The 13,289-nt window shown below is 36.1% G+C and overlaps 1 protein-coding gene across 7 annotated transcripts in view; it reads left to right on the top strand.

Annotated features, from left to right (window-relative positions):
• The window catches only part of NT5C2 (5'-nucleotidase, cytosolic II), an 86,081-nt gene that overhangs the window by 38,905 nt on the left and 33,887 nt on the right, over positions 1-13,289 (top strand). For all 7 annotated transcript variants that reach the window (XM_054729306.1, XM_054729302.1, XM_054729305.1 and 4 more), the window contains one exon: positions 7,284-7,357. In XM_054729306.1, coding sequence (XP_054585281.1) covers positions 7,284-7,357 — 74 coding nt within the window. The remainder of the gene's footprint in view (positions 1-7,283; positions 7,358-13,289) is intronic.

The raw sequence follows: 13,289 nt of genomic DNA, 5'->3' as shown, positions 1-13,289 counted from the left end.
GGCCAGGCTAATGTGTACATTTCAGTGATTTTAGTCCATTCAGAGTTGTGCAACCAATACCACTATCTAACTTTAAAACATTTTCATTACCCCCAAAAGAAATCCTGTACTCATTAACAAAAACTTCCCCAATCCCTTCCTCCCCACACAGCCTCTGGCAACCACTAACTGCTATTAACTTTTTAGTTTAAGTTTAATTTTTAGTTCAGTTAAATATTGTGTTTGTTTTTTGCAAGGCCCTATGCTAGGTATTGGATTAGAACTCTTTGAAATCTTTGGGTGTTCTAAATAAAAGTTACTGCAGGCACAAATATTTACATCTGTCCTGTACTTAATTTTTTTTCCTAAATTAGTTTTCTGATTTTTGTTTCTCATTTTTCTATTTCCTTTTAGGAAAACCTCTAATTTATTCTCTAGGACAGTGATTTTCAACCCTTTTAATCTCATGGCATATATAAACTAATTACTAAAATTCTGTGGCATATAAAAAAATTTTTTTTTGCCCATCTGACAAAAAGAAAGGTATAATTTTGATTCATTCACACCGGGTGGCTATTGTTGTGTTGGCTGTTGTCATTTTTAAAATTTGACAGTCTAAGGAAAAAGAGGTCAATGCCCCTAACTAAATAGTCGGGTATTGCATATTTTAAAAATTTTTACAGGCACTAGCTGGTTTGTCTCAGTGGATAGAGCGTCAACCTGTGGACTGAAGGGTCCTGGGTTCGATTCAGGTCAAGGGCACATGCCTGGGTTTCTTGCTCAATCTTAGTAGGGAGTGTGCAGGAGGCAGCCAATCAATGATTCCCCTCATCATTGATGTTTCTGTCTCCCTCTCCCTTCCTCTCTGGAATCAATAAAAATATATTTTAAAAATGTTTCTTATGGTGCACCAGTTGAAAATACCTGTTTGTAGGCTAATCTTCATTTTTTATTGTTTTGTGTAATTTAACAATAACTTGAATTCTCTCTTTAAAAATGTCTTTGTCATCACTGATATTTTCTTCTAATGAGGGGAAAAAGGAAGAATTAAATGTCAGTTATATCGTACAGTGCCTGGCCTCAAAGTTTATAATCCAGTAAAGAATACAAGAACTACCTACGCATTTTATGTATATGACAAAATATAGTAAGTGCCAAAATAAAGGATTTTGCATATTCAGACCTCTCACATAGATCACAACTCTATGGAATTTAATTGTTGCTGAAATCTCTTTAGATAGAAATCTGAAACCCAGAAGCTCACTGTCACATAATTCTTAAAGTCAGAATAGTTCTTGAAGAAGTCGCTTGAGATTGCTGGGTCTTGAAAAATAAGTTAGAGAAAGCTGAGGAAGACATTTCAGGTATTGAGAACACCATAAAACAAAGCCTCAGTGGACCTTTCCGGAATAGCAGGCAGTTCATTTTGATTATAATAGCAAAAGGTGCATGATGTGGAGAATGTGACATAACTGATTTTGGAAAGATGGTACATGAAGATATAAAAATTGTTAATTTATTAGTTGGGCAGGTAGTGGAATGTCTGATGGCTATTAGGTAGAAGAACAACATGAATGCAACTGTGCTTTAGGACAGTGCTTCTCAAACTAGATATGGTGGAAAACCAGTTTTTAAAAAATTTCCAATTTGTTTCAAATGAGTACACTTATAAAATGTAATAAAAATGAAATACTAGAAAATGAAGAGACATAAAGTGTATGTCCACTTTTTTATTACACATTTAACAAATAAAAATTTTCTCATTATAAAAGTTTTTAAATGTAGTTTCTGTATATATCGTGTAATGGATTAATAACAACTGTTCACAGACTAGCATTAGTTTGTGGACCACATTTGGAGTAGCACTACTTCAAAGCAATTAATTTGGCATTAGTGTGTAGGCAGAATAATTGGGAGATTGTTGCTAAAAAATTAATGAGTTTCCTTGGCCAGTGTGGCTCATTGAGTTGGAGCATCATCCAATACATGAAAGGTCTTGGGTTCGATTCCAAATCAGGGCACATGTGTGCACATGAGCACATACTCTTTCTCCCCTATCTCTCCCTTCCTCCCTTCCCCGATCCCTCCCCCTCTCCCTTTCCTTCCCATTCCTCTCTCTTCCCTCTCTAAAATCAATAAACATATCCTCAGGTGTGGATTAAAAAAAAAAAAGTTAATGAAGACCTGGACAGATTGTTAGCAGTATGAACTGAATAAAACATCTGGGATCCAGGGATATTTGCAAATTTAAACGAAGGCACATGAGATTATTGAGACGATGTGGATTTAAGGGAGAAGAAAGAATAAAAAGATATTAACAAGATTTTTAGTTTTAAGTGGGAAAATTAGACTTCCAGTAGCAAAAATAGGAACTAATTTGGGGATAAAACACTAAATTAGGATTTCAATAAAAATTTACATTATAACATTTTTCTATTAAGTTAAATATGCACATATACACAGACATATCATTTGGTTCCTAATCTCAATTTGCACTCTCAAAAAAGCATTTGTAACTTTTTCTTTTCTTTTATTGTAACAATTCTACAAACCTATAACCAAAATATGCCCAAGAAGATTTAATACTTGTATCCTTAGTCTCATTTGTTGTTGCAGTAACTGCTTTGGGCACTTGGCCAGGAAATTGTGACTCCTAGGCAGTGGGAGGAGTTAGGGATAAAGTTCACCATTGCCAAAGAAATTCTATTCCAAATGGATTTGTGTGGAGCAACAGTGAGATCCAATGACAAGTTAAATTAGACACAGAGGTGTTTTCTCCAACACTGTCCCAGAAGTTACATGCTGTTGAGGGCCTGGTTTCAGACTAAAAAGTCTTTTTGAAGTTAGGTTAAAGTCATACAAAAAAATTATCCCAGGGATTTGAAGAATTTTGTTATGACTTCAAGAACTAGTTGATTCAGATAGTTTCACACTTTGCAAAACGGCAACCAGTGACAGATGAGGTAATGCTGCTTTGAATTATGTGTTAAATCTCAAAACCATTGAGTTTGCTATGTACAGAATTTCAGATTTAGTAAATTGCATGTTCATGGTCCTTAAGTGGGAGAATATTAGATCACTCTTCTTAATTCATATTATATTAATAGTTTCATTTTTATAGTTATATGTATGTTTACTTATATAGAATTTCTTCATATTTCATGCCTTACTACAGTGGGATATGATAGTAAAAGCTGTTACATTTGTCGTTGTGTTGGAGTCTGTGTCTGGTTTTATGTGTTCCTGTATCTTTTTCCTAAAGATGGTTTCTCTTGTTCATGCTCAAATCTGTATCTTGCAGATGACTTAGTGTGGATGTAGGAATTTCTGTCTTTTAAGGTTGGATGCGTTAGTTCAGTTATGCTTCTTAGGGTGGCAACTTTGTACTTTATTTAAAGCAAGCTTTGGAATTTCACAAATATATTTAAGCTCTTAAAGATAGAGGTGGAGTATGTTTCACTGGTTAATAATTTAGAAAAGTGACTCAAGTAAACTGGCATTGGCAAAGATACAGTCAAGGTCCCAAAACCAATAGAAATTTTGGATTCTGCAAAGCAGGTATCTTTTTGTTTTAAATGCGTGGTGGGACAGTGAGCCAGTCTTTTCATTGATACAGTACCTAATACTTGCTTTTAACAGTAAAGAATAATCATTAGTTTGAGGCCAAGAGATTGTTTTCCTTGAAGACTGTGTCCTGGAGACATGGTATTTCTGGCTCAAGGCTATTTCTCTCCTGGTCAGTGCATACTTTTAGTATGCACTGGACATTTATTAACTTTGTAAAATTTAGCATATACTATATTATTGCAGATATCTATAATGTAGCTGTTACATTTTATTATTATAGGTTTCCTTATGCATTTTAGATATTTTCACAGGAATTAGATTGAATTCCCTATTGCCCCTCCCATGTTTTGTAGCATAAACTAGGCAAAGAACAGAAGAGATGAGAATATATGTGAGGTTTTTCTTTTTGCTTCATAATAGACATGAATTAGAAGGGGAGATAGGAATGATTGTTTGTTTCTTTTTTAAGTTCAGTAATTGCTTCTGTGGGTGAAGGTAACTTACTTTGAAAATGGAAAAGATATTTGGTAAAAGATCTTAATAGGAAAAGGTCTTACTTCCTAATTTTAGGTACTGAGAAAGTTTCTTAGCTCTGATTACTCCCTAAAGGATAGCTTCTAGAATATATGTCACAAAATGGTACTTGCTTTGTTGTAGGCATTTAACAAATGTGTTGATTGAATAAAGTGACCAACCAGTCAAAGAAGAAAGAGTGCGATTTGATGGATATTTAGCGGTGATTATTTTGGCAAAAATACTGACATATGTCATTTGTAAAGTTTGTATGGATAATACCTAAGGTGCATTATGATGTTTATATCCTTTAAAAAGTATGATAAAGTGAATAAGCTTAATTTCTTTTCTGGCCGAGAAAGAAACTAGTAAACAATCTTGCTGGGTCTGTTAATAGTTTCTTTGTATCTTAAGGACTGATTGAGTGATATTAGCAGTTTCTTTTCTCCCTGATTTTTCATTGTGCCTAAACTCAGCTCCCATCATATTTCTATTAGAATCAAAACTGTTTCTTTTATTATGTGGTCCTACATATCTCTCCTGGATTGTATCACAGGAAGAAAAATCTCCCAGTCGTTCCTGCCTGAATTCCCACAGAATATTTTAGGCATGTCAGCTGTTTGGGCTCTGAGCAAGGATTTGATCCAGTTGGCACCCTAGCCTGAATTGAAAGTGTGTTTAAAAGCCTAAGCATCAGTGGTAACATTGTTTCCAGAGTTAGAAACATTACTTTGTGTTTTTTACCCCTGTTGTGACTTCAAAATAATTTATGTAACTGGGGAAAAATGATAATAAAGAAGGCGCTCTTATCAGTAACAGCAGGGTGAAGTTTGGTAAAGTGCTAGAAGGGTCATGGTGATATATTTGAGGTAGTGGTAAGTTTTTGAAAAGGTTTGGGTGGGTGTCATTTATTCTCTAGCTCCTTGTATCTTTCAGCTATCTGCTACTCTAGCGATTTTCAACTGGTGTGCTGCAAGAATTTTTACAACATGCAATACTTCACTATTGAGTTAGGGACACTGACCTCATTTCCCTTAAATTGTCCAATTAAAGAAACAACAACAGCCAACACAACAATAACTGTTCAGTGTGAACGAATCAAAAGCATACCTACTTTTTTGTCAGATTAGCAAAAAACATATATTTTTTGGTGTGCCACAGAATTTTACTAATGTTTGTGTGTGCCATGAGATGAAAAAGGTTGAAAATCGCTGCGCTACTCTTTTGAGTATTTCATCACTTAAAATATGTAATATTTACTCCTGTATGTACTTACAAATTATATATTATCCTTATTTATATATAGTAGAAAACATACACAAATTAGATATCTTTAAATGATGAAATAAATATAAGTAGAAGATCTGATATCTTCTTTTTTTCCCAGTAGAGTCTTCTGCATTCCCTGGTGCAGTTAGTCTTCTTTGGAAACTATTGACCTAGATCATTAATGGGCAAGGGTAGCCCAGGCATAGTTTTTTTAAAGTACGTTTCCTAGGTGATTTAAAGCATTCTTACTTCTCATCGTTACTTATGAAATAAAGGCAAAGAAGAGGTTTAGCAATAGACCATAAATCATTCAGAAATTTTGGCCACGAAGCTGGGGTTCAGATGGAAAAGCAATATTTATTTTCAAAAATGATTAAAACTTACTCCAAAACACCATCATGGTAATGATCTACCGTACTATTATATTTTTAGTTTTCCCTTCATAGTGATCTTTTTGAAATTTTAATTTGATTATTTTACTTCTTCAAAATCTGGTAATTTGTTCTTGCTTGCAGGATAAAGTCCATACTCCCATAGCAAGCAAATTCTTCATGATTTTGACCCCTGTTACCCTTTTTGGCTTCATAGCTTTTATTGCCCCTTCCCTCCACCCCTGTTCCTCTAGAAAACCTCCTTTTGCTAAAACAAACAGAAAAGCACAACCAAAGAAAACTCAGCTTCAGCCATAATAAATGTTTTATCATTCAGTATAAACCTTTTCCTTGCTTGGTTGTTCTGCCTGGATTGCCTTTCTTGCTTTGTTCTACTGGGAAGCTTCTATTCATTGTTTAAGATTCAGCTCGCACATCTCTTCTGATCTCTAAACAATTGGTGCTCTGTCCTTCATGATATTTTATAGCATTTATTGACTTGCTATAATTATTTGCTTTATAAGTCCTTCTCCTGCTAGGCTGAATTTCTCAAGGGTTGAGATTCTAAGTTAAAACAGAAGTTCCATGAGGGCAGGTACTCGTTTGTTCACTGCCAGAGCACAGTTTCTAACATATAGTAGGCACTCAAGTATTTGTTGAATGAATCTATAATTATGTCTTTAGTATCTGGCATCTGGTAGGCTGAAATGAACCTTAGTCTATTAAATAAATTACAAATGAATGAATTATAAAGTCTCAGAAATAAACTTATTTTATGGGGTTATATTTTGAAAATAAGAACTAATTCACTCAAGTTTTGACTACATGGCATTGTTAATACCAAAACAGTAAAAAAATCCACATATTTTCATGTAACCTCTCATTTCACTTAAGGTATAAAAAGGACTTGAATAATTTTATTATGACTTACTAGTGACCCAGTGCACGGATTCGTGCACATTGAAAGGAAATTAATTAGAAGGTGGCCAGCAGGACGGGACTGGGTGATACGGGCCGTAGCCAACTTCCCACGGTCCCTCCCCAGCGTCTGCAGAGTGAGTGGGGTCCCTCTGGCAGGTGGGTCCCTCGGCCTGGCCTGCAGGGATCAGGCCAAAACTGGCTCTCCAACATCCCCCGAGGGGTCCCGGAGTGCGAGAGGGCACTCTGCAAAGTTGAGTGTGGAACGCAAATGCAAGTGTGTAGTAAACCAGATTCGGGACCGACAGTGCCCCAGCAACAACGTAACCCATGGCCGAAGGTAGAATTGAGCGGCCCCATAAGGAATTGGGCTCCCTCCTCTCTGGTTTCTGGGTGTGTCACCCGAGAACTACCACTGCCAAGTCACTGCAGCTAGGCAGCTCCTGTGTTGAGCGTCTGCCCCCTGGTGGTCAGTGTGCATCATAGCGACCCGTCAGATGGTCATACACTTAGCATATTAGCCTTTAATATATATACTAGTAGATATTAGTACTTAAATGAGAAAAATGTAGAAAGATAGCCAAATCTGTTAAACTTAATTTTTTATTGTTTTGTTTTGTTTTTTTCAGTATTAATTGAGATATCATTGTTTACTCCTTTCTTCAGGGTGTTTGTGAACCGAAGTTTAGCCATGGAGAAAATAAAGTGTTTTGGTTTTGATATGGATTATACACTTGCTGGTGAGTAGCACTTTTTGATTGTTTAAGATTGCTTTGGATTATCCACAGTAGGCATTTGAATAAACACTTATTAATTTAATCATATATATTGCTACTTCTGTTGAGATTTGTGAGTATTGAAATTACCAGATATCCTTGACATTTAATTTGGTACAGATAGGTAGACTATGTGCTAAGTTATTTCAGAGATCCTGGTAAGAAATGATATGGTGAAATAATACATTTTGTGTATATTTGGGCACTTTTGGCTTTTATTAAGCTGTTATTAATATCTCTCGCTCTACCACAAGGTAAATTTTTATCAGTTAAAACTTTTAATGTTATCTTTAAAACAAATAGAAAATGTTTTCATTTTTCATTGAAATGACTGCATACATATTATGTAAAGACTTTTAACAACTAGAACTATTAGCTTTGTTCAATATCAAATAGACCTTAAACACTAGCACTGAGATATATTTGAAGTAATCAGTGCCTTAGTCAATAGCTGTAACATCTTTTTAGAACTTGCAAAGTTTTTGTTAAAATATTTGCAGTCTGATACAAATATTAATGAAAATATAATATAATTTAAGAAGTAGTAGGGATGAGGGACTAAGTTGAGCAAGTGTGTACAGCTATGACACTCAGAAAAGAATGTTTAGAAATTTTCTCAAATATATTGTTATTAAATACACAAAACCCTTTAAATTGTATAAATTCAGGAAAATTTTTTATATAACAGTATTAGAAAACTGACTTGTTTCAAATTTTAAAAATCTCAATTTGATGTTCAGTTTAGGCTATAAATATAAGTAATATTAAAGTACAAAAATGAATAGATGTAGCTTATAGGGACTTGCCACATAGATGTGGCCATGATATTTACCAAACAAGTTATGTATTAAAAATATACACTGAATTGATATGAATTTCTCTCATCCATATTGTTATTTATTTGGTTTCCTGTTACCTTAAAGTTGTTTTTGCAACATTTTGATTTTCCTAATTGGACACAGGCACTTTTGGGAGCACTTGTCAGAAAGCAGGTGGAAGCACTGTACTTTTTCAGTGTAGATTTTGGAGAAAATACTACAATCTCTCTTCCTAAAATTCTAGCTCTTCAGGGGAAGGAATGACAAGGTAGCTGAAAGATATTATTTAGGCAGAAATAGAAGTTACTGGGGTAAAAAAATGACAGACTTGCCCCCCTCTTCGTTATTAAGACATTCTTTTTTTAAAAATATATATTTATTGATTGATTTCAGAGAGGAAGGGAGAAGGAGAGAGAGATAGAAACATCAATGATGAAAGAGAATCATTGATCGGCTGCCTCCTGCACACCCCCTACTGGGGATCGAGCCCACAACCCGAGCATGTGCCCTTGGCCAGAATTGAACCTGGGACCCTTCAGTCTGCAGGCCAACGCTCTATCCACTGAGCCAAACCGGTTAGGGCTATTAAGATATTCTTATTGAAATAGTTCAGTAAGTATTTATTGAAAACCTGTAATGTGCCCGACATGTTTTGTTACTAAGCATTGAGATACTATATATCACAGAATAATGAAAAATGAATTCTCTTATTTAGTGAAAAAGTCACTGAATCGTAGTCTTTACACTTTAAAAATACTTTGATTTCTTCTTTTTATTTGCTTTTTTGTTGTTGTTTTTTGTACCCCTGACTGGGATTGTGACCTCCTGGTTCATAGGTCGCTGCTCAACCACTGAACTACACTGGCCAGGCTGGCAAACAATATTTTGAGTGATACAGAATTACCGTTTACAGCAAGCATGTCAAACTCAAAGGCTAACACGGGCCAAATAAACAAGGTTGAAGTTTGTGGGCCACAAAAAAAAAAAAAGCTTCGCTTAAATTTTCATAGAAACGTAGGTTTACTTTGATAGAGACATGCTGAATACAAAGGGCTGAAATAAATGAGTAATTGTTAATGTAAAATAATACAACATTTTAATAAAAATTAATATTTTTCTTGAACATAAACTTATCAGACACTGAATAACTGCACAAATTAATAAGCACAACACAAATAAACCTATTTTCCTTATTCTCCGAAAGCGAAATATTTCCTGTTGCGCACACCAAATAAGTCAGTACAAAACTAATGACGTGGCCATCGGTTGCTAAAATATTCGCTGCTAGTATTAGTGGAGAGAAGTGGTGTGGCTGAGTATAAGGCGCATAAGGGAAATGAATGCAACACGATTATAGTGATTAGTCATTAGAGAACATTGTAGTTTGTTAATAACTAGAGGCCCGATGCACAAAATTCGTGCAAGCGTAGGCCTTCGCAGCCCTGGCTGCCTCGGCCCTCGCAGCCAGCCCTGGCGGCTTCGTCTGGAAGGTCGTCCGGACGATTGTTCTGCTGTTCAGCCTTCTGGTCGAATTAGCATATTACGATTTTGTTACTATAGATAGAGTGTGTATAACAGGATATTGTAAAAATTAAGTTGTAAAATTTTTATTAAAACGTTTCTTACATACTGTTATATTGGCTGGGCTGCGAGTTTGACATGCTTGATTTACAACATAGGTGGATTACTAGTTTTCAGTGTTACAATATAGTGACATTGATAGTGAGCCTAAGGTTGATGCATCTGAAGTGTGTGGATAGACATCTCAAATGACAGGCATAATTTGAATGGTACATTTATTGAGAGAGGTGCTTATTGGCTTAGGGCTTATCTTATCATACTGTAAACTGCCCAATTTTGTTCTGAGAAAACATCTACATAGGGCTTTTCAAAATTTTCTTTCATTGTTTTCAATGTGTGAAATTATGTGACTCATGGAAAGTGTCGGGGGTAGGATCTAATTCTGGATATAAGCTATTTTCATAAGGAAACAGCTCTGTTTTTGATATTTTAGATAATGACCACATAAGACTTCCTTTGGGAGGGTGATGGTATTATTTGATTTGGTTTTGATTACTCACTTATTTTGAGAACTAGAGGCCTGGTGCATGAAAATTCATGCACTGGAAGGGGGGTCCTTTAGCCCGGCCTGCCCCCTCTCACAGTTCAGGAGCCCTCAGGGGCGGGAGGCGACCTGGCGATCAGGGGAAGGCGATGCCCCATCACACCTCTGCTGCTGTCACTGCCGGCAGCATAAGCCTTGGGCGGCCCTGGGCGGCTGAGCAGCCACCATCAGAGGCTTGCCTGTGCCTCGGGCCGGCCCTGGATGGCTGGGGGGCTGAGGGGACTGCGGGAGTCCGGAAGCAGTTGTGCGGGGCGGGCCCAGTCTTGCTGCATGCCTGCTGCCCTGGCAGAGCTGAAGGGACTGGGCGCCGCCATCTTGTGGCTGTGGATGCCTCCATCTTTGAGGGCGGGGCATTCAATTAGCATATTCCCTCCTTATTGGCTGTGGGTGCTGCCATCTTTGAGGGCAGAGCATTCAATTAGCATATTCCCTCCTTATTGGCTGTGGGTGACGCCATCTTTGAGAGTGGAGCAGTCAATTAGCATATTCCTCCTTATTGGCTGTGGGCGCTGCCATCTTTGTGATGGCGTGAGGATCAATTAGCATATTCCCTCTTTATTAGATAGGATATTGTTCTTTATGTCATGGGGTTGATAGAATAGGTGGTCAGTAATCATTTAAAGCTTTGATTTGTTACTAATAAATAAGAGGATGAGGCAAGCATACATACTTGGACTTGAAGGATTTTAAAATGTATGTGTAATAATTCTCAACCTGTAATTTTCTGAAAGTAAACTATATAGGCCTTTGGTAGAATGAAGTTGGGGAGGGTTTTTTTGTTTTGTTTTAGTTTGTTAAAATAAATTGATGGGCTTCCTTCTATTCTTTAAAAAAAATTATGATTTTTAGTTACAGTGTTTAATAACATAATCCATTCTGATGGGAATCTTATTGTCATCTTATCTGAATGCCACTTAATACCTTAAACGGTTTTTCAGAGATGATCTCTTTATCATCAGCTAAAGTGAGTTATGCATATTTTATGTTTTTATTAGTTCATCTGTAAGATTTCTATGTAATTGATATTTTTATATAAAATTAAAAACAAAACAAAAACTTGTCTATTGACATAAATTAATTTTTCCTGATTGTCTTGAACCTAAATAAATTTTAATCCTGAAATCTGCCTATAGGAGTAATGCGGTATTGACATTTAGCTCCTTATCTGTGTAATACTGTAGGTTAATGTTTTATTTTTCTAATGAGTGTATACTAATTACTTTTCTAATGAGTGTGTACTAATTATGCTTTAGCCAGTTTGTCTACTAAATACAGCTGAGTTTATTTATGAAAGTCAATATTTAGAATCTAGGTAATACTGAGTCTTGTATATTAGCTTTGCCACTGTCCAACAGTGGATTATGTTTTATATAAAAAGTACTTGGCAGGCCTATTTATAATTCCTCTCTTTCCCCAAATTACTTGAGCAACATTCTTTGCACATGATGTATGTATATCAGTGTTGGCCAAAAAAAAAAAAAAAAAAAAAATCCAAACCTAAAAGAAGGTTAAAAGAGGTTATGTGAGCCAGGGTTGAGGGTCAGATCTGGAAGCAAAATCTGAGAGATTTGAGAAAATGCTCTAGAGAATAAGAGTTTTGCAGTTTGTTTTATTTTTTTTAAATTCATTTTTGTTTTAAAATGCTCAAGAGACTTTAAAAAGGCCCAAAGGCATCCAGGTTTAATTTAAGATCATCCTGAGATGGTGTCCATTGGTTTCTCCTTTTGTGAGGCATCAATTCAACCCTTGTTAATGAGACACCCTGATAATTCTCATTGGATAATAGCGATTTCCTGTGACTCCCAGTATCTGTCATAAATGTCCATCAGGTTATGAATGATTAGAAACAATATCAGAAATTATCAAGAAACATCTGGCCCTGACCGGTTTGGCTCAGTGGATGGAGCGTCGGCCTTCGGACTGGAGGGTCCCAGGTTCGATTCCGGTCAAGGGCATGTACCTTGGTTGCGGGCACATCCCCGGTGGGGGGTGTGTAAGAGGCAGCTGATCGATGTTTCTAAGTCTCTATCCCTTTCCCTTCCTCTCTGTAAAAAATCAATAAAATATATTTAAAAAAAAAAAAAAAAAAAAAAGAAACATCTGCAGATTTTGTTTGAATATCCTTTCTGCATTATTCTTTGCAACCAGGCCCAGTGATTATCAATTTGAGTAGCGGAGATCCTGATGATTATCACCTGCAAAGACCAAGTGAACTAAAGGGGGATTTTTAAGTTCATCAAACTTGAAAAAGTCCACTTGTGAGGGACAGAGATAGTCAGTAGGTAACTCTTGTCTTGGTTGACATTTTCAGACAGATGAGCTGCTTGCTGTCTCAGGACCATGCAGGACCCATCTGGTATTAAATGCAGCTTTTCCAGAACAGAAACCAGCTAACACCCTTCAAGGTGAAACACCCTTTTGCAGTTCATTTTATACATTAGAATCCAAGGAGGAAGAGATAAGGAAGGTTCATGAAATTCATTGGTGCCATATTAAGATGGCGAGAGAAAGTAAAGCAGAGAAATACCTCATATTCAGTAAAAAATAGAGCAGATATATATTTCTTTTACATTGATGGGTGCAGGATAGTTAACATTTAAAACACTTGGTGTACAGAGGTATGAGGACAAATGATAACAATGAGGAATGTTGGGATCAGTTCCTCCCAGTATGGAGGCATGACAGCTCTTGACCCATCAGCATGTTGTTTATTCTCCCTGAGTCTTAGTTTCTTCATTTAATCCAAAAAAGGGTTATAGGTGAATATACTATTGGAATAAAGTTTCAATGAAATAATGTATATAAAATAATAATGCATTGAAAGTAGTTGTTTTGCTCTGACTGTGATACTAAGTACTAATATACTGAGCTTGAACTGTAAGGAAAAATCCTAATATATAAAAACCCAGGGTCCGTAACAACCGAAGGCTCGACCAATAGGAAGTCAGACCTG

Source organism: Eptesicus fuscus, chromosome 17 (assembly GCF_027574615.1).
Source record: "Eptesicus fuscus isolate TK198812 chromosome 17, DD_ASM_mEF_20220401, whole genome shotgun sequence".
In the NCBI taxonomy this organism is placed as follows: Eukaryota; Metazoa; Chordata; class Mammalia; order Chiroptera; family Vespertilionidae; genus Eptesicus; species Eptesicus fuscus.
This window is presented reverse-complemented; position numbering and strand designations above follow the sequence as displayed.